The sequence below is a fragment of the Rhamphochromis longiceps genome, linkage group LG23, assembly GCF_057381845.1.
Source record: "Rhamphochromis longiceps isolate RC_006_pf linkage group LG23, R_longiceps_female_GT1.1, whole genome shotgun sequence".
NCBI classification, from domain to species: Eukaryota; Metazoa; Chordata; class Actinopteri; order Cichliformes; family Cichlidae; genus Rhamphochromis; species Rhamphochromis longiceps.
The window spans coordinates 29,331,517-29,356,826 of record NC_140578.1 but is presented as its reverse complement, the minus strand read 5'-3'; the positions used below and the strand labels follow the sequence as shown (position 1 = coordinate 29,356,826).

Here is a 25,310-nt window from a genome sequence, read left to right as displayed (position 1 = left end):
TAAAAACGTCAATAATGAAAACTACAACATTCTTTCACATCATTTATTAATGCAAAATTTGTTGCAAACAGAATAAGAATCCACATCTCTAAGGGAAATTGCTGCAATTTGTATAATACAAATTACAAAACTTTTGCCTATGAACTAGTAGCTTTAAAAAGCTGTATTCAAACAAAACAGAAACAACAGACAAGAGAAATGTTAACCAATGTTTCTCTTCCTCTAAAAAAGAAAAAAAAAAAAAAAAAAAAAAACTCCTTACATAAAAGAATAAAACACTACCAGCAGTATAATGTATCACAATTAGAAACTGATGCATCCACAAACTAACCAGTTTCAGACTTGCTGTTCTGCGATCCATATTTAGAAATTGCATTTTAATAAGGTAATTAGACTTAAAATTAAACTTGTGTTTTCCTTACTGCTTATTGACCACTGTCTTTCCATTCTAGTCCTTCCTTGAAGATTCTGAATGTTTTACATATTTTCTGACCTAACATACTCGCTTCAAAACAATTAATAGTCTTTAAAGTGTTACCAGTGTGCTGCAGTGTGGTAATCATGAATGTTTTTTTTTTTGTTTTTTTTTTTATCCGGTTGAGTTAACACTGATTATACGCAGGGCAGCAGCTATAACTGAATAATTACAAAGTTGCTCTTCAAGCTACTCAAATGTACCACACGTGAAACATTCATTATTGAAAGTTAAAATGTTCAATCGAAACATAACACAGAACAAATGATGGTTGTACAAGAGTTTCACTCCTATTCACAAGAGCACCAGTCATTGGTAATTTACATAACAGCATTCTCTTGATGTGTTATTTTAGAAATCTTCCTATCCAGTAGCAATTTTGTTCTTCAGCCCAAAGACTTTGGGGGAGAGCTTTTCACCATCGAATCCCATCAACACTTTCTAAATGAATTCATAATAGTCCTTCAATTCCTTGGGGAAGGCTAGGTTTAGTGCATAGATTACTCCAAGCATCAATGCACAAGCTTGGGCCAGAGATCCAATGTTGTCCATGACTATCTCCCCTTCAACAAATATTCCAATGTCATCATAATGTCCATTTTGTCCATCCTCCCTGTTGATGACATAAATGCCCATGGTGTGCTTCTTCAGGTCTCTCTGGATATCATCTCCTTCAATGTCCTAAACATTTAATAAAAAGGTAAAAGAAAAAACAATTAACTCCAATCTAGTCGTGTGTGTGTGTGTGTGTGTGTAATACACACACACACAGATATCTATCTAAAAAGTGTGTGTATAGATGACTTGCTTACAATGACTTAAATGACTTACAAAGAACTCCCGAATAAGGCTTCCGTCCTCTTCACCAAGGTAGAGGCAAAGTGCCCTGAGAACTGCTTCCCTTTTCACTTTAACATCACTTTCAGCCTGTTTAAAGAGAGTTGCTGATTAAACCAATTTGGAAAAAAGAACAATGTCTGACATTCGCAATAAGTAAATTTTATCATATGTCAGTTCAAACATAGTAAATAAAATTTATATATGAAATTTCAAAATTTAGATTGCTTGGCTGGTCACCTAAAACGGCTTATTGGACTCACCAGTGACCTGCCACTTAAGACAAAAGAAATCCAAATAGAATTTGCAATATTCAGATTTACCTCTTGCATGATCTGCAAGTGGTGGGCAAGTTTCTGCCCAGAAACACCACCCTTCTTCTGGAAAACTGTCATCAACTGAGGTGTAATTCTGTCTAACTGTGCCGCGAAGGTCATCTCCAGTTGAAGTGTTGTAATACACTGGAATTCAGCATTTACCTGTATCTCACTCTCTCTCACACACACACACACACACACACACACACACACACACAAAAGAAGACTGGTGCTTAATCATTGGTATGATTATTTTGTTATTTCTTCATTAAATGCTACAATGCAATTGCCATCACTTCATAAAGCATGATTATCATATGGGTTAGTATACAGTGCATGAAGGATGTTACTACTGTTAATCAAAGAAGAAATGAATGGCATCAGTCCATTTAACGGGTTTAAAGGGTTTTAAAAAGCAGATATTTGTTTCAGGTGGTTGGCAACACATTTTCCTGTGCTCTTTGTCCACTGGTGGGAGTGTCTCACCTGTGAGGTCAGCGGGGCAGAACTCTGCCATCAGCAACAGAGAGCAGAGAAAATTTAGATGTGCAACTAAAAACATGCTTGCCATGTAAGCCCCAAACATCTCTGAAATTGCTCTGCAAACTTCAGAGTACTTATACTTCAGGAGTCCTGTGGGTACCGTAAAGACTCATGTATGCAAACAAACCACTTTTTTTTTTTGCAATCTGATCCTTTTTCTCTTGGCTGTTTCCTTCAGGGATCACCACAGTGAATGATCCACCTCCATCTAACCCTATGCTCTGCATCCTCTTAACTCACAAGAACTAAATTCCTGTTTTTCATTTCACTTTCGCAAGTTTTTTTCTTCTTTTGTCCTGGATAAAAGAAATTTAATCATATATATTAATTGATATTAATTAATATCAATATTAATAATCACAAGAACCCTTAAGATGAGATAGATAAACTTGTCCCTGCAATACTGTGACAAATACTGTTGTGATAAATATGTAAGGAATTTGCATGTACTTACCAAAATAACACCATCTTCTTGAATAAACAGTAACACATAAGGGGAAGAAAATCTGCCAGAAAAGGAAGACAAATAAAAATAAAAAAAAACTTTAGAAAGACAAACAATTACCGTTTCCAAGCCATTAGTGCATTACTTCATGATACTCCCTTGTAACAAAACAAATCTTACTTGTGCCTCTGTGCAAACGACAGATGGCACGATACCACTTTTTTATGTCCGATACCGATATCATAAATTTGATTATCTGCCGATGCCGATATGAATCCGATATAGTGTATTTTATAATAAATAAAACTGTTTTTGTAAATATTGCGCTGCATTTTGTATAAGTTCATACTCAGTTTTAAAAACAAAACATTAAAGCTATTCTGTTATACCTGTATGCAAAAAATACACTGCACCCAAAATATTTTATACTTCAGCAATACTGATCAACCTAAAAAACTTACACCATCCTCCTTATTCAGGTATTCTAAACAGTACATAGAAATATTAAACTAACTAATAGGACTGCCAACTCCCAGCAAAAATATTAGGAAACCACCCCGCACCCTCCGCCTGATAATGCTTAATTGACGTAATCTACTTTAATGCACAGAAATCAATTATTTTTCTATAATAATTTGATTCAACATTTTTCTTCAATACAGTTGCAGACAGCGCAGACAGCGTACCTTCCCAAAGGAAAAAGTGCTATATGTACTACTATTACTAGGGCATATATTAGACTTAATATTTACTACATACAATAATGGATCTCTATACATTTAACCAGATCACCACTTTGGTAGTAAGATTTAGAATAATTATTTATTAAAAGCTAGACATTTTAAATGAGAATAAGAAAGAAAATTATGTCTTTGTGTCTCCCTTTCCCTGTTAATGCCCTACCTGGCCCCTGGCAAAACTTTGCTAGATCCGCCCCTGCACAGTTACCAGCTGTCAGCTACCTAAAAAAGGATCCTGGAGTTATTTGTCTCTCAGAAACAGTTCATAACTTCCCTTCAACTCATTCATGTGACCTAAAATGTAAACCTGTTTCTTCATTACCTGTTCAGCTCTAATGATTCAGTAAAAACTTCTCCTGGTTTCACCTTCATGTTTCCTTCTCACCACATATCCAAACTATCATGACCAGCAGCTATTACGGCTGTGGCTCCAGAAAACATAAGCGGATACTAGAAGTAATATTAAAAAAATTCTAGCAACAGCTTATCAAGCTTAAACGTGCTGCTGTTGTTTATCTGCCGTTTTCCTCTTTCTAGCGCAAACTGGGTGACTAACAAATGAGAGAGACTAGCGACAGAAAATCCGATCACCTGATAATCGATCAGTTTCATGATTGAAGTAGCAACAGGAGAGGGAGGGGGGAGAATGAGGGAAGAAGTTTTAGCTGTTCAGCATGAAGACACCGAATAACTCCAGCTTTGTGTCTTTTTTCATTCTAGCTGAAGTATAAAACAAATCGCTTCCTTTCCCCCTCAATACAAAACTCCGACAGCCAGTCCAGCTGTGGCTCCATACATCGGTTGTTAAGCTCAACATGGAAATACTATGCAAACATAAAGAGATGAACTTACACACTTGCTTTACTTCTCTGTGTTAGTTTTCTCTGAGATTAAATGCAGCGGTTTGGAAGCACGTAGCGAGGCTTTAAATGCTAAACCAGACCGCTGACAGGTCTTGCACTCAACAGCTCTATCAAGTGAAGCAACTTCTTTTCTGAGTTAATTTCAGTTCTGACAAACATCACTCTCAGTGCCTTTTGATCTCACATTTTTGGCAACCACTGAGTTATTCTCCTCCACAGTTTACAACCATTATTTTTTTCTGCACAAAAGACGTTGTGCAATGCCAATCCTACTTATTTCCTACTGCACCCCTGACTGTGCAGGTGCGTTCAGAAGCCCCCTCCCCCGCCCGACTATTCCTTAATGCCAATGTTGTGGCGGGAGGGACGATTTCTCCACTTAAAACTGCAGGCGACTGTACAGTGAACTTTACAGCTAACTACAGAGAAATTGCCTCGTTCCATAATTTGTTAGTACAAAGTGTGCCACAAGAACTAAGCTAAAAACATATGACATTTTAACGCATCAATACAATTACTCTTTTAATAGAGCAGTAGCTAATAGAGCACATAGCTAGCTTAAGTCAAATTCATGACAAAGTTCAGAGGTGTACAACTACTTAGACTTCTTTCTCCATGTGCACACGTCTTAAAGAGTCAACATGCTTTGACTGAGGTAAAAAAATAAAACAAAAACGACCGTAAAAGGTTTACTTACCGAAGCTAGACCACCTTTATATGAAGTTGTGCGATTAACTTAAGCCCGCTTGCAGCACACAAAGAGTCCGCTTCTTCAGTCCGCGTGCAAAATGGTGGCCTGTCCTAACGCATGCGCAAAATGGCCCAGCAGGAGGCTATGAAAAACATACTTAAGCATTTTGAGCTACATTTAATTAACTAAAATTAATTGGATTAAAACGCAGGGAATGTATTCTGGAGTTACTCGAATTATATATGTAGACAGGAATTACTCATTTGAATTGAAAAGATATACCAAAATATAATATGCTATATTTAAAAGGAGACAATATCACTTTTTTCAGTGTAGTGTTCTTATCTTGGCAAGATATTATGAAGAGTTTCTTTTTACCCATTTTTATTTGCAACATCTGTTTGGAAAATTCCAGGAAAGAGGTTGTGCACGTTCAATACTTGTAATCAACTCTACTTATAATCAACCCTGTGGCTTAAGTTGTCATTGATTAATGAGGAGACGGACATCACCTGGCCACTAAAGCGCTTGTCAGTCAATTTTCCAATAATTATTGAGTCTGAAAACTGGAGAGTATTTAGAAAAAGTCTGTCATTCCTAAAGGTTTAATGCAATTCTTTTGTCAGAACCCTTGAATTAAAGCTAAAAGTCTGTAATTCAATCATGCCTTAACTGTTTAAATCCAAGTTAACTCTGGTGGTTTACAGAAACAAAATTATAAAACTTGCATCACTGTCAAAAAATAGATGGACCTAACTGCTTTTTGGGGTATTTTAAATGGTGAACATGCCCATGGTTGATACAATTGCTGAATAAAAATATAGAAGTTAATTTACATGTAAACCAAAGTAGCATGGCAAAAATTGCTTGTTTTTTTTTAATGTGTGTGATGTGTGAACCTAATTTAAACGGGCTAGTAAAATTCATGTTTAATTACAGATGTCACTAATAAGCAGCCAAATGTCAAAGACTGTGTGTGATATGCCCCTCATTTTCTCCCCTTTCTCTCCTTACATGCCTCATTTACTGATTAAATATTGATAGCTCATTAACCAGCTTCACGTGTAAGTGTTTATGTTAATCCCAGCACATCATGATAGTGTATTTTTTTTTATCTTAAAATGTTAAATTTAGTATTTGTCTTGTGATGCCAACTGTTAATACAATATATAATTACTCACATGGAAGTTCAGTGATGACCGCACTGATTTGAGATATTTTGCCCCATAAAAATATGATGTTTTGAGGTGATTTCTTATTTTGGTCCACTCTTTCAGGCTGACATCCATACCCAAGCTGAAAAATGGCTGGGAATGGGTGTAAAAGCAGTGTGTAAACACTAGATGTTTGTCAGATCACAAATAATTAGCTTCCCCCGTGCCTCAAGTTCAAACATATTCAAACAGTAACTCACCTCACCTTTATTTGATAAAATGCAGCAAACCTGGAGTCATTTACTGGAGCATGTTTATGTGGAACAGTGCGTTCCAGACACTGATGTCAGGTAAAGAAAATGACTTTAAAAACTATAAATAAACAAGTCTTCACTCTTTTTGGAAAACAATTTCTGCTGCTGCCAGGCAACTAATGAAGAGGGCAGAAATGTGTAGGAGAAACCTAATTTCATTTAAAATTTCAACACTACACCTTAAGAAAACACAAGGCATTCAATTTAATTCACTATGTGCTCCCGGATAAACAAATTGTAAAGTTTTTCAAAAAACACCCCCCCCCCCCCAAAAAAAACCCCCCCAAAACAAAACAAAACATCGCTGAATAAAAGAAAATGAAAAATATAGCCAGTTACCATGGCGCTTTTTGTTGTTGTTGTTGTTGTTGTTGTTATTCAGCAGAGTTTCTGATTATGAATCAGGATTGGGCTTCATTATTTAGCACACAAAGACTGAGAGCAAGCAAAACATCCACCCACCTCCTGGCCTGTGTGTTACCAATAAACAACACAGTCAAAAGGCTTTTCACTCCAATAAAAGACCTCAGAATACACAGCAGACAAGCTTGTGCATAAACAAGAGGATGCAGAGCAGAAAGCCTGATTATTACCTTCACTTGAAGAAATATTCTGCAAGTGGAGGCTGAGCTAAAACCGCTGATTTTTGTCCCTAATAGTATTGAGATCTAAACAATTAGAAATAGATTTTTGGATATAAACAGCATGCTGAGTTGTGGTAAGAATATTTCCCATTGGCTACAATGTTAACCAGAGGCAGAGGCAGACATTTGATACACCCGGGGCTTAGCCCTAAAGGGTAGTATGCATGTGGGATTTGAGGGGGGTGGGGTGGGGGGGGTGGGGGGGGGGGGGTGGGGGGTAGAAATGACTGAAAAAATCAGAATCAGAATCAGAACTACATGATAGTAGCACTAAAATCATAGATCATCATAGACCTGCACTACACTTATTTTTTTAATTCTACCAAAGTACAATATTTAGATTGAGAAAAGTTTATATAATTATTTAGCCTTGTTGTGCAAACAAGCCTGCATAACTTAATAAATGTAGAATTTGAAAAATAACAAACCTAAAAAGAAACACTAGGTACGAGATACATGAGTACCTATGATACGGTGATACTTTTGGTAAACAACCATTTGACTAACATCTGTCTCACCTGCTCTCTCTCCCTCTCTGTTCCTCTCTCTCCCTCTCTGTTCCTCTCTCTCCCTCTTTGTGCTGACAATCAAGCCAAACACCAACATCATCAAGTTTAATTGTAAATGGCACCAAATTGTATTCAAACTTGAGCCACACTTATGGAGCTCCACAATTCTTTTCCTGGTGTTTTGGTTGATATCTCTTGATTTTCCCATGTCAAAGAAACAGGCTCTGTGTTTTGCCTTATATGCATCCACAGCTGTGCCACCAGTTTACTCTCATGGACTCTACTAACCTATCAGAAGCTTCTTCACCTCAGAATGGAATCGTCTGGAGTTTTCTTATTAATTAACAATAAACTTAGTGTATATGTACTCCTAAATTTGATGAAAGTGATAAAAATAGACAGCTCGCTCTCTTTATTCTGATATTTAACTAATTCAAAAGATATTCCAATATTTATTTATCCAAAACAAAACAGGTTTACTCTAAATTCATGTTGTACAGTAAAAAAATGTTCTTGTGTTTTCCATAAAGTGTATGAAAATATCTGGTTTAAACTGTGGATATACTGCTGTGTATTGAAATTCCTCTTGTTTTACAAAGGAATGTACTGAACAACATACAAAGCATAATATATAAAATAACATCTACCAGAGGTTTTTCTTTGAAAGAAGCCCCTTATTCTTGTGTATCAGTGCATTACTTAAACCGATTTATTTAGCTGTGGAGGGTAACAACTGAAAATATGAAATAAACACACATGTAAGCTAAGACTCTCTAAAGAAACAGCATTGTTGTTGTTCGGCTTTTCATTTCGCCATTTGTTGATTCACTTGAAGAGCAAGTAACGTAATATGGGTGAAGTGATCAGTTTGATATCAATCTTTCGTGATACACTGTCATATTTACATTATTTGTACAGTATGAATGATTTGCTTTGGTACCTGGTAAACTTCACTCTGCCTGGCTGCGCTTCTCCAACAGCGCACTCGCAGGCAGCAGCTCCCCCCGCCCCCTCGCTCCGTGTCTAAGCTCGGATCATACCAATATTAGGGCGGATTTACGCACAGTCGTAAATTCCCACAGTGTGCACTATGTGCTTTGAATATTGTGTGTAGTTTTTGTTTTATACAGTTGTCAGTCAGGCATCTAACTATGAAAAAATTACACTCCAAAAGACCCCGGGCTTCTGAAAAAACAACCCGGGCTTAAGCCCAGTAAGCCACCCCCCCGCTCCGCCACTGATGTTAACATAGACACTAAAGCCCTAAAATGCAGAGCTATAGATAGCCTTAAGCTTGATATTCAGGCATAAACATTTCACCTGTCTTTATCAGATATGTTCAGCAATATAGGATAAATCTTTGAGGGTGTTCCAGAGGTGTTATGTTGAAGCCATTCAGCTTCCTCAACTTGGGAATCACGCCAAAGTTGGAAAATTTGTTCTTATTTTTCTGAAATATACTTTACACCAAATGGTAAATGGCCTGCATTTGTATAGCGCTTTTCTAGTCCCTAAGGACCCCAAAGCGCTTCACACTACATTCAGTCATTCACACACACATTCACACACTGGTAATGGCAAGCTACATTGAAGCCACAGCTGCCCTGGGGCGCACTGACAGAGGCGAGGCTGCCGGACACTGGCGCCACCAGGCCCTCTGACCACCACCAGTAGGCAAACTTGGGGTTAGTATCTTGCCCAAGGATATTTGGCATGCAGCCAGGAGGCAGCCTGGGATCGAACCACCGACCTTCTGATTAGCGGTTGACCTGCTCTGCCACCTGAGCTACAGCCACCCCATCACGTTTTTCATTAACAGCTCAAAACTATATGTGTTTTGAAAAATACAAGTGAAATACACAGTACAGAGGGGATTTTGGAGCAGCTCTCTTATACTTTGGAAAGTCGAATGGATGTTGAATTAGCCTAAGCATAGCTTTGGATAGGCAAAATCAAATCAACGAATATAAGAATCAATGGGAAAAATGGGAAATAGATTGTCAATTATACTTGAATAGGTATTTTACTGTGAAAAAACAATGAAATGGTAATTAATGAATTTGTTTGGTAACATTTATAATATAGCCTGTGACAAAGGGTGCTATTCCCTCTAATTTACTTTGTCTTTTGTGTGTGGTTTTTTTTTTTGTTGTTGTTGTTGTTTTTACTAAAGTTACTACTTTGTTATCGTTGTTACACTAGGGTAACAATTCAATATTTCACAGAAAAAAAAAGTCTAATTAATTATAAGTAATGTGTCACTTCTGGATATTTTTTGGGAAAAAACAAATGTTTTACACCTTGAATACTTTCAAGTTCTGGCTGTAATATGGAGTGCTTTTACCTTGCTTTGATACATTTATGCATTATATTAATGTACTTGATAGGGGTTTAATTATTAACTATTTAATCCTTGTTTTACAAATAATAATGTGATCAAGACTGTCCTTCATACTTACAGAAAAAACTAAACACAGCATGGATCAATTTGATCTTCAAATAATCAACTTTTATAAAAAGAAACCAAACCAAAAAATGGACTTCTTATGGATATCTTATTTGTGTGGTGCTTCCACAAATAAGCAAATAAGATATTTATTGTAGATTATTTTTCAAGCACGTCAATAATTTAACATAGCAAACCCTTTAAAACATACAACTCTTTTTTTTCCTTTTCAGTAAAAACCTGAATTATTTACTTGATTGTACACTCAAAAGTATTTATGTCCAAAATGCTGACGTCAAGTAATTTGATTACATGTAAATTGTTACTTGTAGAAAATGTTAAATATATTGGCATCAGGTTAAATTAAATGCACTGATTTTTATACGTTCAGTTTATACCAAGCAAATTTCCCCTAATCATCAATTATTTGACAAAATAAATAAATCAGCTTTTTAAGTTTTTATATTTCAGCTGCATTTTATTCCAAATTATTGCTTTAAATAAATTAAAATATTCCCTTTATTCTTTTTTTTCTTTTAAAAAAAACATACTTATTAATTCCACTTTAAATCGGGGTCTTTAATCTTGGGTAGTATTATAAAGTTCCCTCTAGCACAGATGCTGTGACTGTCACTGTAGTAGTGACATTTCTCACATTTAGATCCAAACTATGTTCTTTTCCTACATCCAGCCAAACAGCTAGCTTTAAAGCAGTGTAAACAAGCTTACATGAACACAAAACTGTCTGAGCTAAAGGTTAGTGGTTTGTATATGATGGTTTTTATAAAGCGTTACCAAAGTTATGTAGTCAGGACTTGGCCAGATAGTGGCTGGTGTCAGTGTGGCCCATCACTTTTGTAATCTAATAATGTTTTCAGAATATGAAATAAAATGGTAAGAAGAGAGGAATTTCAATATGTAATATAATTATGTAACTAGTTTGCATAATTTTCAACGTTTTTGTCAGATGTATTACTTACAGATAGAGATGGCACGATACCACTTTTTTATGTCCGATACGATACCGATATCATAAATTTGGATATCTGCCGATACCGATATGAATCCGATATAATGTTTTTTAATCAACAAAACTGTTTTTTTTTTAAATATCTTGCTGCATTTTGTATAAGTTCATACTCAAGTTTAAAACAACAACTACACTAAAGCTATTCTGTTATACCTGTATGCAAAAAAAAATATTTCATAGTTCAGCAATACTGATCAATCTAATAAACTCAAACCTACACCATCCTCCCTATTCTGGTATTTTAAAGAGTACTTAGCATAAATATTAAGCAACCTAACTAATAGGGTTCCAACTCCCAGCAACAACAAAAATAAATAAATAAAAAATAGGGAAATACCCCTCACGCTCCACCTCATGATGCTTAATCGACGTAATCAACCTTAATTTGATGCAGTGTGGAAAAAAATGCACAGAAATCAATTATTTTTCAAGAAATATTAAATAGATTCAACATCTTTCTTCAACAGAATTGCAGACTGCACAGATGGTACCTTCCCAAAGGAAAAAGTACTATAGCTTACTAGGGTATATATATTAGACTTAATAGTTACTATATACAGTAATTGACTTCTATTCATTTTACATCAAATTAAAACTTTGGGTGTCAGATAATTATTTATTAAAAGCTAGACATTTTAAATGAGAATAAGAAAGAAAAGTATGTCTTTGTGCCCCCTTTTCCCTGTTAATGCCCTATCGGCCCCCCTGGCTAAACTTTGCTAGATCCGCCCCTGCACAGTTACCAGCCGTCAGCTACGTAGAAAAAGATCCTCAGTAGAAAGTAATAATAAATAAATTCTAACAACAGCTGATCGAGCTTAAACGTGCTGCTGTTGTTCAGCCGCTGGTTTCCTCTTTCTGGTGCAAAGTGGGCCAAAAGCAAACTAGAGACACGGACTCGCGACAGAAAAGCCGATCAGCTGATCATTAAGCAGTTTCATGATTGAAGTAGCAGCCGGAGAGCGAGAGGCAGTCGCTCGTTAAGCTTAACGCAGGAATGCTTTACAAACATTCAGAGATGGACTTACACACTTGCTTTACTTCTCTCGGGAAAACTTTGTCGGAGATGAAATGCCAGGTTGCTAGCGAAGCTCCAAATGCTATCCAGACCACCACAGGTCCCGCATGCCACAGCCGCTCTATCACGTGATGCATACTGCTCCGACGTGCTAACGTTCTGAGGTGAGTTACGGCGTGTTGCAAGTTTTGTGAGGTGCTTTCGTGATATTTAATGGATCGGATTACATTTTTTTATTTTTCTCCGATATCCGATCCAGTAATTTAGGTCAGTATCGGACCGATACCGATACGTAATATCGGATCGGTCCATCTCTACTTACAGATAGTAGTCTTATATTATCATGCTACTACTTAATTTCCATAGAGGTTTATTTTTTCGTTCTTACAGCTAAACTATGTTAATAATGTTAGCACTTGAATTACACAATAGTATTTCACTCTGCATTCACACCCTCATCATATTTGCAGTGGTGCATTGCACTTCTTAAGTTAAATCTGTTGTACTGTAATGTGGGAGAGAGAGTGAGGTCTGGGAAGTGTGGCTAACTGAAGCTGGTAATGAGCCAGGAGGAGAATCATCCTATTCCTGTACTTTAAGTGATGTTTTGAGCAGAAACTTTGATGAGTCAGAGCTGACTCATTTTTGCCCATTTACCTTTCATGCTTAATAAAATGTGTCCAAATATTCCTCTTTCAGTATTAACACTTTGCAGTAATACAGGAGAACCTGCTGAAGAGACATGAGTCAAGGGAGAAGCAATTACAAGTATTTTACACAACAGTGATCTTAAGGTAGCAAGGTCAGACAAAAATACAAACTGTAATTTTAGAAAACTGAGTCAAAAACACAGACAAACCCGGAAAGGAAGACTGATTTTATTAGACAGAAAATAAGATAGGGGTCTTAGGAAGAAAAAGGGGGAGAGAAATCAGATAGGACAACACACACTAGAGAGAAAGCCAGGGACTATTTTAGATGAAGGTCTTTCCATTTGTCTCTCTTCATTGTGGCCGCTGCTACACAAGAAAAATCATGCAGGTCAGAGCTGTTTCAGACCAGGTGAAGTCTACAAGTGATTTTAGAAAATGAGTTTGTAATTATCTCTCCACATAAGCTCAGGGCAGATGTTTGTAATAGGGTTGTCCTTTTTTTATTTTTCCATAATGAAAAAGGGGCTTTGACACACACACAAACATAAAACGTCCAACAATGCTTTTGAACAGAGAGTCCTTGACTTCAACCCAGTTGGCCTCTGGATGTTGCCATGAGGGCTTTAGCAATAACTACATGGCCACGTTTCCAATAGATGTTCTTTTGTTGTCATGACTTTTAGTGCATTTGGCAAATGAAAAGAGAGGGGAAAAATGTTTCTGCAGGCTTGTACAGAAGCTTTAATGTTTTACAGATTCATGACTACTTCAAGCTAAAATGCACTCATTTCATTACATAAACCTGTTCTGCTGCACATTTACATAAACATCTAATCCATCAATCAAACAGCATGGACGTGCTTATCACCTGCTGAAGTTCAAATCAAGCATCAGAGTAGTGAAGAAAGGTGATTTAAGTGGCTTTCAACCTGACCTGGATTTCGGCACCAGATAAGTTGGTCTGAGTATTTCAGAAACTGCTGATCCGTTGGGATCTTCCCATACAACCAGTCTGTAGGGTTTGCATATAGAAGAAAAATATCCAGTGAGCTGTAGTTGGCCAGAATGCTTTGAGCAGACAAGAAGTTGACAATAACTCAAAATAACACATGTACAACCAAAGTGTGCAGAAGAGACTGCACAACGTCTCGAACCTTGAAACGGAGGCGGAAGACCACACCAGGTACCACTCCTGCCAGCTAAGAACAGGAAACTGAGGTTTCAATTCACACGGACTCCTCAAAATTGGACAAGAGAAGATTGGAACAATGTTGCTTGTTTTGATAAATTTCTCATTCTGGTGTGGTAGGATTGGATTTGGTGCAAACAATGGATCCATACAGTTGAGCTGGTGCTGGTAGTGTAACGGTGTGAGGACTGTTTTCTAGGCACACTTTGGCCACCACTAACTCATCATCCGAGCTGAGTAGTGCTGCCGACCACGTCTTTCCCTCTATCACTTCAGTGTACCATCTTCTGATAGCTGCTACCAGCAGGATAACACACAATATCACAAAGATCAAATCATCTCAAACTGGTCACCAGATTTCATTGAAATATGTGCTTTTATTTTCACGTTTAGCTAAACTCAAGCAGAAGCAGAAACATTAAGAAAGACTTCACTCTAAATGGGTGTGTGTGTTTCAGAGCTCTGTTTATTCTCACTCAGTCTTGCTGGGACACTTAATGGAACTGAGCCATCACTAATGTTATTAGTTACACCTGTGCTTGTCTGAAACAGCCAACGTGCCTGCTGTGAAAAAGGCTTCCTGATCTGCCACAAACATATAAACATACACTTTTAAAATTTCTGATTTGGAAGATCAGAACAGATTGTTTTTTCCCCTCTTTTTTTTTGTTTTTCACAACTTTCTTACTGTCTGACATTTGATACTAGGTAGGTAGTGTGCAGTCGATTTAGCTGGTGTGTTTTTTTCTCGGCTTGCTTTAGCTTGAAACAAGGCTGATAAGAACAGTTACACTAAACCAAAACAATAAAGTTGTGGGTTATAAAACTAAAAGACTCAGCTGAAACCCACCAGAACATTTAGTTCCTTTCAGAAGTGCAGAGTCAGATCATAATCATCTGTAGGTTTGCTACTTTAGGCTTTCTCTTATCTGATACAAACAACATAAGCTCTTTTCAGACATCAGACATTGCTGGCTGATCCTACAATGGCCTTGATTGCTGGAACTATCCAGAGTATTCAAGAATTTGAGACTTCCTCATTACTCATTATCGCAGGATTTCATGATCAAAGTTATTGTCAAAAGCCAACCTTCAACAGGAGCTGAAGTTTTGTTTGCTGCCTCCAGCAGCATAGCAGTCTTTCCTCTGAGTTTATTTAACACCGACAAAAAGGATTGCTGATGATCTTCAGCGTGGTCATTTATGGATGTAACCCAACACAGCAGGGACTCCTTTAATTACTCGTAATTATCAATTATCCACAACATGAAGGCGGGACCTGTCAGGATCTAGGCATACACATTGGGTAGTCTCTTTGCCACCAACACACACAGAGGCGTTGTTCTGAGAGAACAAAGCATACTGACTTGACGTACAGTAAATTCAAGGTTAAGCATGTATTAATGTCAGTGCACCTGACGTGTGCTGTATTTGCATTGGCTTCCTGTGTAAGCTTTACACCTTCTCTTAATCTTACCCTCTGCCCTAGGAGGTTATCCTTCAGTTCTTAATAACTACAGGCCCAATGTGAAGATACATTTATATAATAAATGCTGCATTCCATTTTTCTCTCAAAAGGTCTCTCTTGAAAAAGATTAAAAAGCTCTTTGACAATTTTACCTGTAAAATACAGAAATAAAGATTATGATCATTAGCAAGGCCATATTTATTTACTGATACAAACTTTATTAAACTTTAGTGAATGGATCAGACAATATGCGATGCATAAAGTCTGATGAAAGTTCATCTGTTTGTTGCTGCTCAATGAGCCTGTCTCCATGTTGGAAATGATGTTTTTATCAGTTATTGCTGATGGCTATAGCATTCCTGTGTCTCATGTGTAAATGCAGAAACTCTCCTATCACTCTGTATAGGCTCATGCTAAAGCTTGAAAACTACTTTAAAGTCTATCTGTATTCTGGAGTGATGACCGCACCAGTGAATGATGGAACACTCGACATCAAAGGAGAACGTGTTGGATATTCACGAAGGCTCTGGGGTGTGTATGGACTCATATAGGTGCTGAAAAGTGGGAAAAGCCTCATATTCAGACAAAACTGACTACATAAATAAAATAAATGAAAACACAAATAATTAACTAAGAATTTATTCTTCTTCCTGCTCCTTTTCATGCATGGAAACAGTGTTACTTTAATTGAAAGGAAGGTTGTGTATGGGAATGCATTACTGCTGTACCATGTGTGAAACAAAAAAATAAAATAAAAAATTTAAAAAAATTAATAAAATAATACAATTATAATAACAAATAAAATGTCTGTTAAACTTACATGCCAAACTCAAACGAAGTAAGCCTGAAATGTGTGATTTGACGAGTGCAATTTCCAAAACAATTGTGTTTTTGATGAGCTCAGTAACTCACAGAGATGTACACACTGCATGTCTGAGTAATAGTTTATGCAAAAAATAAAAAGATTAAAGAAGCCTTAAGAAACCATGCCTTTGCATGCATACAGTCTGCTTTTATAGCTGTTTTTAACATTCGCCACCATCCACACGCTGCCAACACTCAACTTTAGTGATTACATAATTTTTAGTCGTCTGACCTTTTCCCAGGTGTTTTCTAGAGTTAAATGCCTGACTGAATTTACTTGCTCGGTCAAGCCCTCTGTGTGCCTGCTTGTATGCAGATGTGTCGCCGCGTTTCTTCTTTTCAACATCAAGAAGACGGGTAATATTGTTAGAGCCTGAATGTTCACATTATAATGGTGCAAGGTAATGGTCATTGGCTTTGATCAATATAAAAAAATAAGAGGGTGGCTTGAGTATCTTTTGTGGGCATGAATATAACTGAAAGTGGTATCTTAGCAAGATAAAAAATAATATAAAATACAAAATAATCAACAGAAAGAAGCAAAATAGAAATTATTTTGTAGTTTAAATCTGTTTTCAGGTGGTATGATGTTGAAGTTACAGCAATATGGTCCAGCATTTGACTCTAATGGGCGCCTCAACCCCAGTCGACTATGGCAGATGGCCTCCCCTCCTTCAACCTGGTTTCTTCCTTTTAAAAGGGAGTTTTTCCTCCCCACTGTTCCCAAGTTCTTGCTCAGAGGGGGTAGATTCATTGTTTGGTGTTTCTCTATATTGTTGTACTCACTCTACACCTACGACTGCACAGCCACTAACAGCTCCAACATCATTGTGAAGTTTGCGGACGACACTACAGTGGTGGGTCTTATCACCAACGGTGATGAGACGGCTTACAGGGAGGAGGTCAGCGCCCTGACCCACTCGTGTCAAGACAACCATCTCACCCTCAACGTCGCAAAGACAAAGGAGTTGATAGTGGACTTCCGGAGGTGCAGAGAAGTACACACCCCCATCACCATCAACGGCGCTGCTGTGGAGAGAGTGAGCAGCTTCCGGTTCCTTGGTGTACATCTGGCTGAGGATCTTACGTGGTCAGTACACACAAACAAAACAGTGAAGAAGGCGCAGCAGCGCCTCTTCTTTCTCAGGAGACTGAAAAGATTCGGCATGAGCCCCCGCATCCTCAGGACCTTCTATCACTGTGCCATTGAGAGCATCCTCACTGGATGCATCACCACCTGGTATGGCAACAGCACCGCCTACAACTGCAAAGCTCTCCAGCGAGTAGTGCGGTGCTCTGAACGGATAATTGGAGGTGAGCTTCCCTCCCTCCAAGACATCTACAGGAAGCGCTGCCTGAGGAAAGCGGGGAGGATCATCAAGGACTCCAGTCACCCCAGCCATAAACTGTTCAGACTGCTTCCATCAGGAAGGAGGTTCTGCAGCATCCGGTCCCGTACCAGCAGACTGAGAGACAGCTTTTTCCATCAGGCCATCAGACTGCTGAACACGTCATAGACACCTCAGCCATTCTTGTATTTTGCTCGTTTGTGTTGTTGTGTTTGCACATCTCTGTTGCTTGTGGGGCTCGCACACAAGAATTTCACTCGCATGTGCTGTGCCAGTGTGCCTGCACATGTGATGTGACAATAAAAGTGATTTGATTTGATTTGATTTGCAGGGTCTTTACCTTATAATATAAAGCACTTTTGAGGTAGCGCCTTATGTGATTCGTTGAATAAAATTGAATTGAATTGAATTAAACTATCCACTTGACCCATGACCTCTGGGATAGACGTCAGCCCAACTATGACCCTGAATCGGATAAGTAGAAGGAAATGTATGGATGGAATCTGATAAATTAAAATAAAAAGCCCAATATAGATATAATAGACGTTACTGACAGTGACACTTTAAACATTGCATGCTACCAGCAGGTGTGCAGTGGCTATATTTACATATATCTCACACATACATAAAGAGACACAGCATCACTGAAAGCTAGAGCTGTAAAACTAAATCTTTAAGCAGATAAGAAAATACAGAACCGAGTAAAGTGGATGACATCGTCAGTTATTGTTGAAGTGAGCTCCTGCACGCTTCTCGCCTTTTTTAGTCAGCCTGCGCTATGAACAACAAAATATCTCCTGGGGCCTGCAGCTAAAGTGACATCCCCTATAATCAGCCCAGATCTATTTTCCTTTACTAAAGACAAATTAGACATTGGGCCTTTTATCACCATTTAGCTGAAATTATTTAGACAATGCTTTTCTGACAGAAGAAAAGCTTAGAGGGTGATTTACACGCCACACAACTTTTTAATTCACTGGGTGTCTTCTCTCTAAGTCGATCACTGCGCACACCATCTGTAATTAGATGCCAGTCATAATGATGAGAATCTTTGTAGTCGTGTTTGAATTAGATTAAGGTAGTGTGTGAATTAGATTTAAATCTCCCAATAGCCCGGTGTAGGCGAACGTCATTAGGCCTGCTTATGAAGCCCTCAGCCATTCCATTAAGTTGTTTTCTAATTAATTTCAGAGTGTGTGTTCAGTGTGTAAATATCACAGAAAGAGGAGACGTTAAGTTTGAAAAGTCATCTGCAGCAGCTAATGTATTCTCATTGAGTCTCCGCATACAGAAAAGATATAGCACAGAAAAAATCCATCCTGGCCTGTCTTCAGCTCCTAGAAGACGCAGAGGAATAACACATATATCTTTATTGGACCTGAGTGAAGGAACACTTTATTCTACATGTGACTTTCTGATGTGGATATGTGCGTGCAGTACTAGCCGACCCTCCTGTTTCACAAGCCCTGCGATGATCCACAATAATTTGCATGTTATAGCAGTAAAAGAAAAGAGATGTGTTCGAGTACTTTACATAAGGTGCAGTCTGCCTCATCAATCAGAATAAACACACCAACAGAGCTCCAAGGAGGCCGCTTATTAATGTTAACTGAGTGTTCTCTAAAAGCTGGATAAAGATGTTTTTGCACATATCTACAAATGTGTTTAGTGGAATAACAAATGAGTCATAAAAATGTGCTTTAGATGCCATTTCCAGAGGGAAAATGCACACTAGACACTAACAGGTGACGGAGCTTGCATTTCTGAGACTATTTTGTGGTTGGTGGTGCAGATAACTTGGCAAAGGGGCAACATGACATTACATTAAGACATTTCCAGAGGAGCATTTGATGGCAGAAAATGATTCTAACAAACATCTGCAGAAGGAGCAGCAGTTCTTTTTTCTTTTTTTTAGCATCAGTCTTTCAGAATCAAAGAACGAGAGCTTCTTCCCAACACCGTCATTTCACACGAGCATTCAGTGATCACACGGGGAGACATTTATCACAGAGGAGGTACCGCCAGCAATTTCCTCACTGGCAGCAGCCTCAACAGACCGAGATGCAATGCAGCAACTGCTGCTATTAATGTTTTCCTTCAGTTTGTAGTTTTTAAATTTGCATCGAGCCATTTATTTATTTATTTCACTTTGTATGTTGATAGTAGAGCTGTCACATCTGATTACTTATCTCTTTTTTTTTTTTTTTAATCTAACTGATAAAGTTATAGTAAAAGACAAATTCAGAACAAAGCAGTAATTTATGGTGTAGATTAACATCACAGTGCAGGGTGTATCAAAGAGAATTTCAATTTCTGATTTCAAAAGGATATTTTTTTTAAAGTAATGGCTTGGAGTGAATTTTAAGTTTTACATAAAAATGCTTACAATGTTGACAAACGCTCAATATGTCCCCCTCAAGATAATCAAACTCATCATGCACCTTTTGTTGATATGAGCCAAATATTTTACTGCTACTATTCATAACCATCATCATTACCATGGCATTAATAACATAATCTACAGCATTGATATTGCATTCAGATGTTTAAACATAATGGCACCATATTAACCTTTATTAAAGGTGCAGTTATAACTATTTTTATACACACGTTGCAGTTTGTGCTTATTAAAGAGTTAAAGCTCAGTCAGTAATTGAAGGTCAGAAGCTTCGTCCGGCGCTATGTCCAGACGATCTATTGTGCAAAGTGACTTAGAGCTATGGAAGGATTGCCTACACGCTTACAAGACACATATGCCATATTATTCATTATTATCTTGTATTCGTTTATATTCTTTTTATTAAGCTTTGAGTGGTGGCATTTGATTAAAGCATTTATTCAATATATTACATATATAGTTTCAGTTAGGTTGTTACACATATGAGAGTGGCTCTGTCTGGTGAGAGGTCATGAGTCGGCGAGGTGAGACAGAGTGCATTTGAGGTCAGACACACACCCACACACACACATCGTAGGTAGATTCATTTCTAGGTAAGAGTTTAGACATATTTTGCAAGCTTGCAACTGCATTTTGTGCCTGCATAAGTGATAGTTTGTTGTAGGATGTGCTCTGATGTTCCGGAGATAAGTGAGGGTAAGATGAGCTACCGGATGCGCCTGGCATGGAGATGAAGAGAATGTTCCTTTCAAATGTGTCAAAAGTCGTTAACAGAACATTTGTGGTTTTAACTTATGCATGTGATGTATCTGCTTGACGCATGAGGGGGCGTAGGAATACCCTGATGTTATAAAAACAACTGCTTGTGTATTTTTGGGCGAAGATTGATGCTGAGTGTGTGACAGTCTTCATCTCCCCACACGTGTGTTCATTAAAATCATCGTTTGACCTAAACTCTCCTGGACCATCGTTGTTTTTTTCTCATCCTCAATATTCTGGACACGCGACACTTTGCAAGCATGCCTGGAGTCACTGATGTTTTTTTCTACCTACCGGCAACCGCGTGAAACTCCCAAATCTGCTCTTTCTAACATTACATGTTTAGATCGTTACTGCAGAATTAAAGCACTTTAAAATGGATGACTGTGTTTGATAACCACAGTATAACATGGTAAAATATTACAATTATTGTGGCATTATTGAAGAAAAAAAAGGGGGAAAAAGGGGGGGAAAAGGAAAAAAAAGGAAAAAAAAAAGGAGAAAAAAGAAAAAAAAAAAGAAAAAAAAGAAAAAAAGAGAAAAAAAGAAAAAAAAAGGAAAAAAAAAGAGAGAAAAAAAAACAATTATTGTGGCACCCTAGTAGGTAGTGCAAGTTGTACTAAAACAGCATGTGGCTGTCATGATGTTAGTTTCTTGTCAAGTATGTGTTGAGTTTTGGTTCTTGTTTTTAAATGATCTCTTTTCTCGTGACACTAAAACGTGTTGACATTCTCCTGGTGCCTGTGCTTTTCCTTCTTTGTCTCCCTGTGTTACTTCTAACAGTGTCTTTTATGTGGCAGTCTCTTCTGGCTGCTATTCTTCCTTTGTTTTCACCCTCCTTTTTATTTCTTACCACTGTTGTAGTCTGCTCCACCCTAATTGTTTCCACCTATGTCTCAGTTTCAATCAACCCAGAGTGTGCATACATACTTTGTCCCATGTTCCCCCCTCATTTTCCTTGGTCTTTGTTTCTAGTGCCATATTTTCAATTTGGGTTATTCATTTTGGGCAATGCTTTTTGCTTTTTGTTCTTTGTCCTCATGTGTTCTGCATTCAAGCCCCCCATTTATATCAAATCACAAAAGAGGGAATCCTAGCAAAGAAATGTTTGCTGTAGTCACTTCCATATGCTATCACTTCATTGTGTTAAACTGCATGTTAACAGAAATATCTAATCCAACAATCAGATGGTAGGCTTTAAAAGGAAAAAGATGCTTGTCTGTGCCTCTGCCTTTGTCTATGAATTTGTTCATTTTACATGTTGTATTAGTTTTATTGTTACATTTATGTCTAGTGTCACCTCCCTGTGGACATATGATTGTCATATAATACTGGCGATCAAATCTGTCATGGATATTTTCAAAACTGGGGAGTATTACCTCCTTCTGTCCTGTCTGGAGCTCTCACCAACATTGATCCATCACTGCTGTCTATTATTAACAGCTCATGAGGCAAGGTTGCATGCTACTTTAAACATGCTGAGGGAACTCCTTCACAAATAACACTTAATCTTGATGACAGTTAATTTGGTAATTTTTTTTCAAAGTGTAGAACATCAGTTTAAGTCATTATTAAGCAAATTACAGATTTTTAACCCTTTTCAGTCTGGTTTCAAAAGCAGCACTCCACCGATACTGCTCTATAGCAATCTTTTATTGGCTTCTGACACAGGGTCAAGGTCAAGTTTATTTATATAGCACATTTCCAAACAGTCAATGTTGCACAAAGTGCTTAACAATGTAAATAGTAAGAGGATATGTTCTTTAATCATGTTTTAATCTCAGTGCAGCCTTTAATACTGTTGAGCATAATATTTACAGATATTTTACTTACTAAGATTTTGGTATCTCTGGCTCTAAGTTACATTGGTTTTCTTACTATTTAGAGTTTCTCTGTCATCGAGAAAGTTCATCTTTAACATTGCCTGTCAACCTGTGGGGCCTTCCACAAGGTTCAGTCCTGGGTCCACTATTATTTTCTTTCCACATGCTTTCCTTAGCTGCCAACATTCAATCTGTTATTAACGTTCCTTATCAATTCTACATTTGTCTGTATAAGACTGATCTCCCTAGTTATCTGTTTAACCTGAACTAGTAATTGACTCTCTAGAAGTTACCTTGTTTTAAACACCAACAACACTGAGACCATTATTACTGCCTCTCTTACTGCTATATCCTGAATCAGTCAGGCTCTTGCTTCTTTTAGTTTATTTGCTAAGTCTAGCATTCAAAATCTTGGCATAGTTCTAATCTGGACCTATAGCCTATGTGTCTGCATCTTTCATTTAAGAAACCTTTCTAAATTGTGAATTATTCATCATATGTATCATCGGCCTTAGACTACTGTCGTGTCCTGTATAAACAAATCATCTCTATAACTCCAAGCTATACAAAATGCCGCAGCATAATGTGTATTATTAACACATTCTAGCAAGCGAGCTCACATCACTCCCATTTTATGCTCTTTACATTGACTCCCAGTTGATTTTGAATTCTTTTTCAAATTCTTACATTCAGAGTACTAAATGGCCAGGCTTCAGATTATCTGTCTCAGGTTCTTGCAAAATGCACATCTGCTTGCAGTCTTCTTCACAGGCTAAGAATTTGTTAAATGTTTCTTATGCACAACTGAATACTATAGGGACACAGTTTGTAGCACCAAGGCTTTGGACCAATCTACCATTGCAACTTCAACTCTGTGGACTCTTAAATAGCAGTTAAAAACCTTTTTGTATAAACAGGCTTCCTGTTGAGAATTTTATTGATTGTATTTCATTGTCTTATTTTAAACTACCTGTTTATTTTATTGTGTCTATTTGTTTCTTTTTATCGGCATCACTTATTTTCTTATTTATTTTACTCTTTTCAGTTGTCACTGTGAAAGGGGCTCAATAGATACATTTACTTACTAATAGCGAGTTTTTTCATTACTTAATAATTAATCTTTTTCAATGTCCTGTGTATCGATTTTTTGTGTGGCTCCTGTGACTGTAACTAAATAAAATAACTAAGTGTTGTATAGTAAAGTAGGACAGCTTATAATTAAGATCCTTAATTATAAGCAATAGTACATAAATAATAATAATAATTAATCATAATACTATATTCTATATTTAAAATATACATTATCAATAATATTATTCATAATGCATTCAATGTTACCAGCAGACAATATTTTAATATAAAATGTAACTTGTTTTGACTGATTTTATTCAGCTGGGTAGTTAATCTTTAATATTGTCTAGAATAAATTTTTGTAATTTAAAAGCCTGACGGGAAAGACTTCATAGTAGATTCAGCTGGATGTCTTGTAAACATAGCATTACTTCTTCCTATAATGATGTTCATATCTACTGTCCCAAACAACCTAAAAAGGAAATAAAATACAAATAATCACAGGCTGATGAAATATATGTATGCATCTGTAGCTGCAAGGGAAAAGCCAGGGCAATCCTTCAGTCTGAAATCCTATAGAGAAGAATTGTAAAGCTGGAATTGAAATACCTAAATATGAAAGTACACATACATCAAACTGGGATTCACAACACAAAGTTACTTTTCTCCGCTGGAGACAAACAAACAGATACGAACTAAATCAGAACACGAGCATGACGGATGAAGGTGCACCGAAATAAGTGGGCCAGGTGCCACAGGAGAAACTCACTGACGCTTCCCTTCACAAATTCAAGAGAGAGCGGTTCTTGTTTTGAAGTTTGAATTACTGAAAAAAATGTAAATGAAGGTGCTTTTATTAATAGATGAGTAGGAGAACACAGTGACTTCACTCGGGAAATGTGAATGTCCATTAATGGAGCATAGAGCATTAGTCAGCAGCATGAGGAAGCCCCACAAGTTCAGAGAGCTTTGTGAATAGTCCGATTGTTTTTATAATGTCAATCTGTTACAGTAGCTAAGCAGTAAATAATCTTTTTGTATTTTATGTAGCAGTGCATACTATTTCTACATTCAAAACAAAGTGCAGCTTATATAGGAATATTTTACAAGCATAATTTCTGTTTTAAAATGCAGAGATTAACAGAAGTAAAAACAGGAAGGTATTATAGTGCTTTTGATGATATTTAATCACTGTTTGCACTTGTGTGACAGAATATGGTATACTTAATTGCTTTTCCTTTTAAGAAAACAATGCAGCTTTGGGTTTTCTTTAGGTTTTCTTCTGCAAGGTACCCTTTTTTGTTTATCTGATATGAATGTGAAGCTATCCTGCATATAATTAGCGTAGTTTAGCATTAATACCTGGAAACAGTGGAAATAGCTACTCTGTGTCTAAACCTAGATAAGGATGCCATCAGAACTGATACTTAAAATACCTTTTGATACCAAAAGTCTGATAATGTAATGCTACTGTTTTATGTACCAAGTAAGGTTGTTAAAAAAATATACTTGGATACTAATTGATATTAAAAGTAACTATTGAAATAGATTCTTGTTTGCAAAGGTATTGATCCCACCAGTGCCATCTCGTCCAGCTGGCAGAGAGGTGCATACAGGCAGACATACAGCAGCTCACTAACAGCTGAACACATGAACAGCAGCAAAACAAACTTGGCAAACTATTTCAAAGACTGATAGCCCCGTCTTCAT

At 37.2% G+C, this 25,310-nt stretch overlaps 1 protein-coding gene across 2 annotated transcripts; it reads right to left on the bottom strand.

Moving 5' to 3' along the window:
• Positions 1 to 231: 231 nt before the first annotated feature.
• LOC146642344 (uncharacterized) lies at positions 232 to 4,993 on the bottom strand. 2 transcript variants are annotated; one of them, XM_085399400.1, is made up of 5 exons: positions 4,918 to 4,993; positions 2,627 to 2,678; positions 1,636 to 1,791; positions 1,307 to 1,402; positions 232 to 1,156 (listed from the first exon to the last, which is right to left on the bottom strand). In XM_085399400.1, exons 3-5 carry the CDS (start codon positions 1,747 to 1,749, stop codon positions 917 to 919), a joined length of 450 nt encoding a protein of 149 aa, XP_085255526.1. In that variant the 5' UTR covers positions 1,750 to 1,791; positions 2,627 to 2,678; positions 4,918 to 4,993; the 3' UTR covers positions 232 to 916. The 2 variants fall into 2 exon arrangements, with proteins under 2 accessions (XP_085255526.1, XP_085255525.1); XM_085399399.1 differs by lacking the exon at positions 4,918 to 4,993 and having other exon boundaries at positions 1,636 to 1,801; positions 2,627 to 2,666.
• Between the last annotated feature and the right edge of the window lie 20,317 nt (positions 4,994 to 25,310).

Excerpts from the sequence above, each read along its gene's own strand:
- LOC146642344 (XM_085399399.1), bottom strand. The coding sequence starts at position 2,664 with ATGTGTTACTGTTTATTCAAGAAGATGGTGTTATTTTG. Across the intron at positions 1,802-2,626 it reads AAGAAGATGGTGTTATTTTG|TGAGATACAGGTAAATGCTG; the intron begins GTAAGTACATGC and ends TGTGAGAGAGAG. Across the intron at positions 1,157-1,306 it reads GCCTTATTCGGGAGTTCTTT|GACATTGAAGGAGATGATAT; the intron begins GTAAGTCATTTA and ends TTAAATGTTTAG.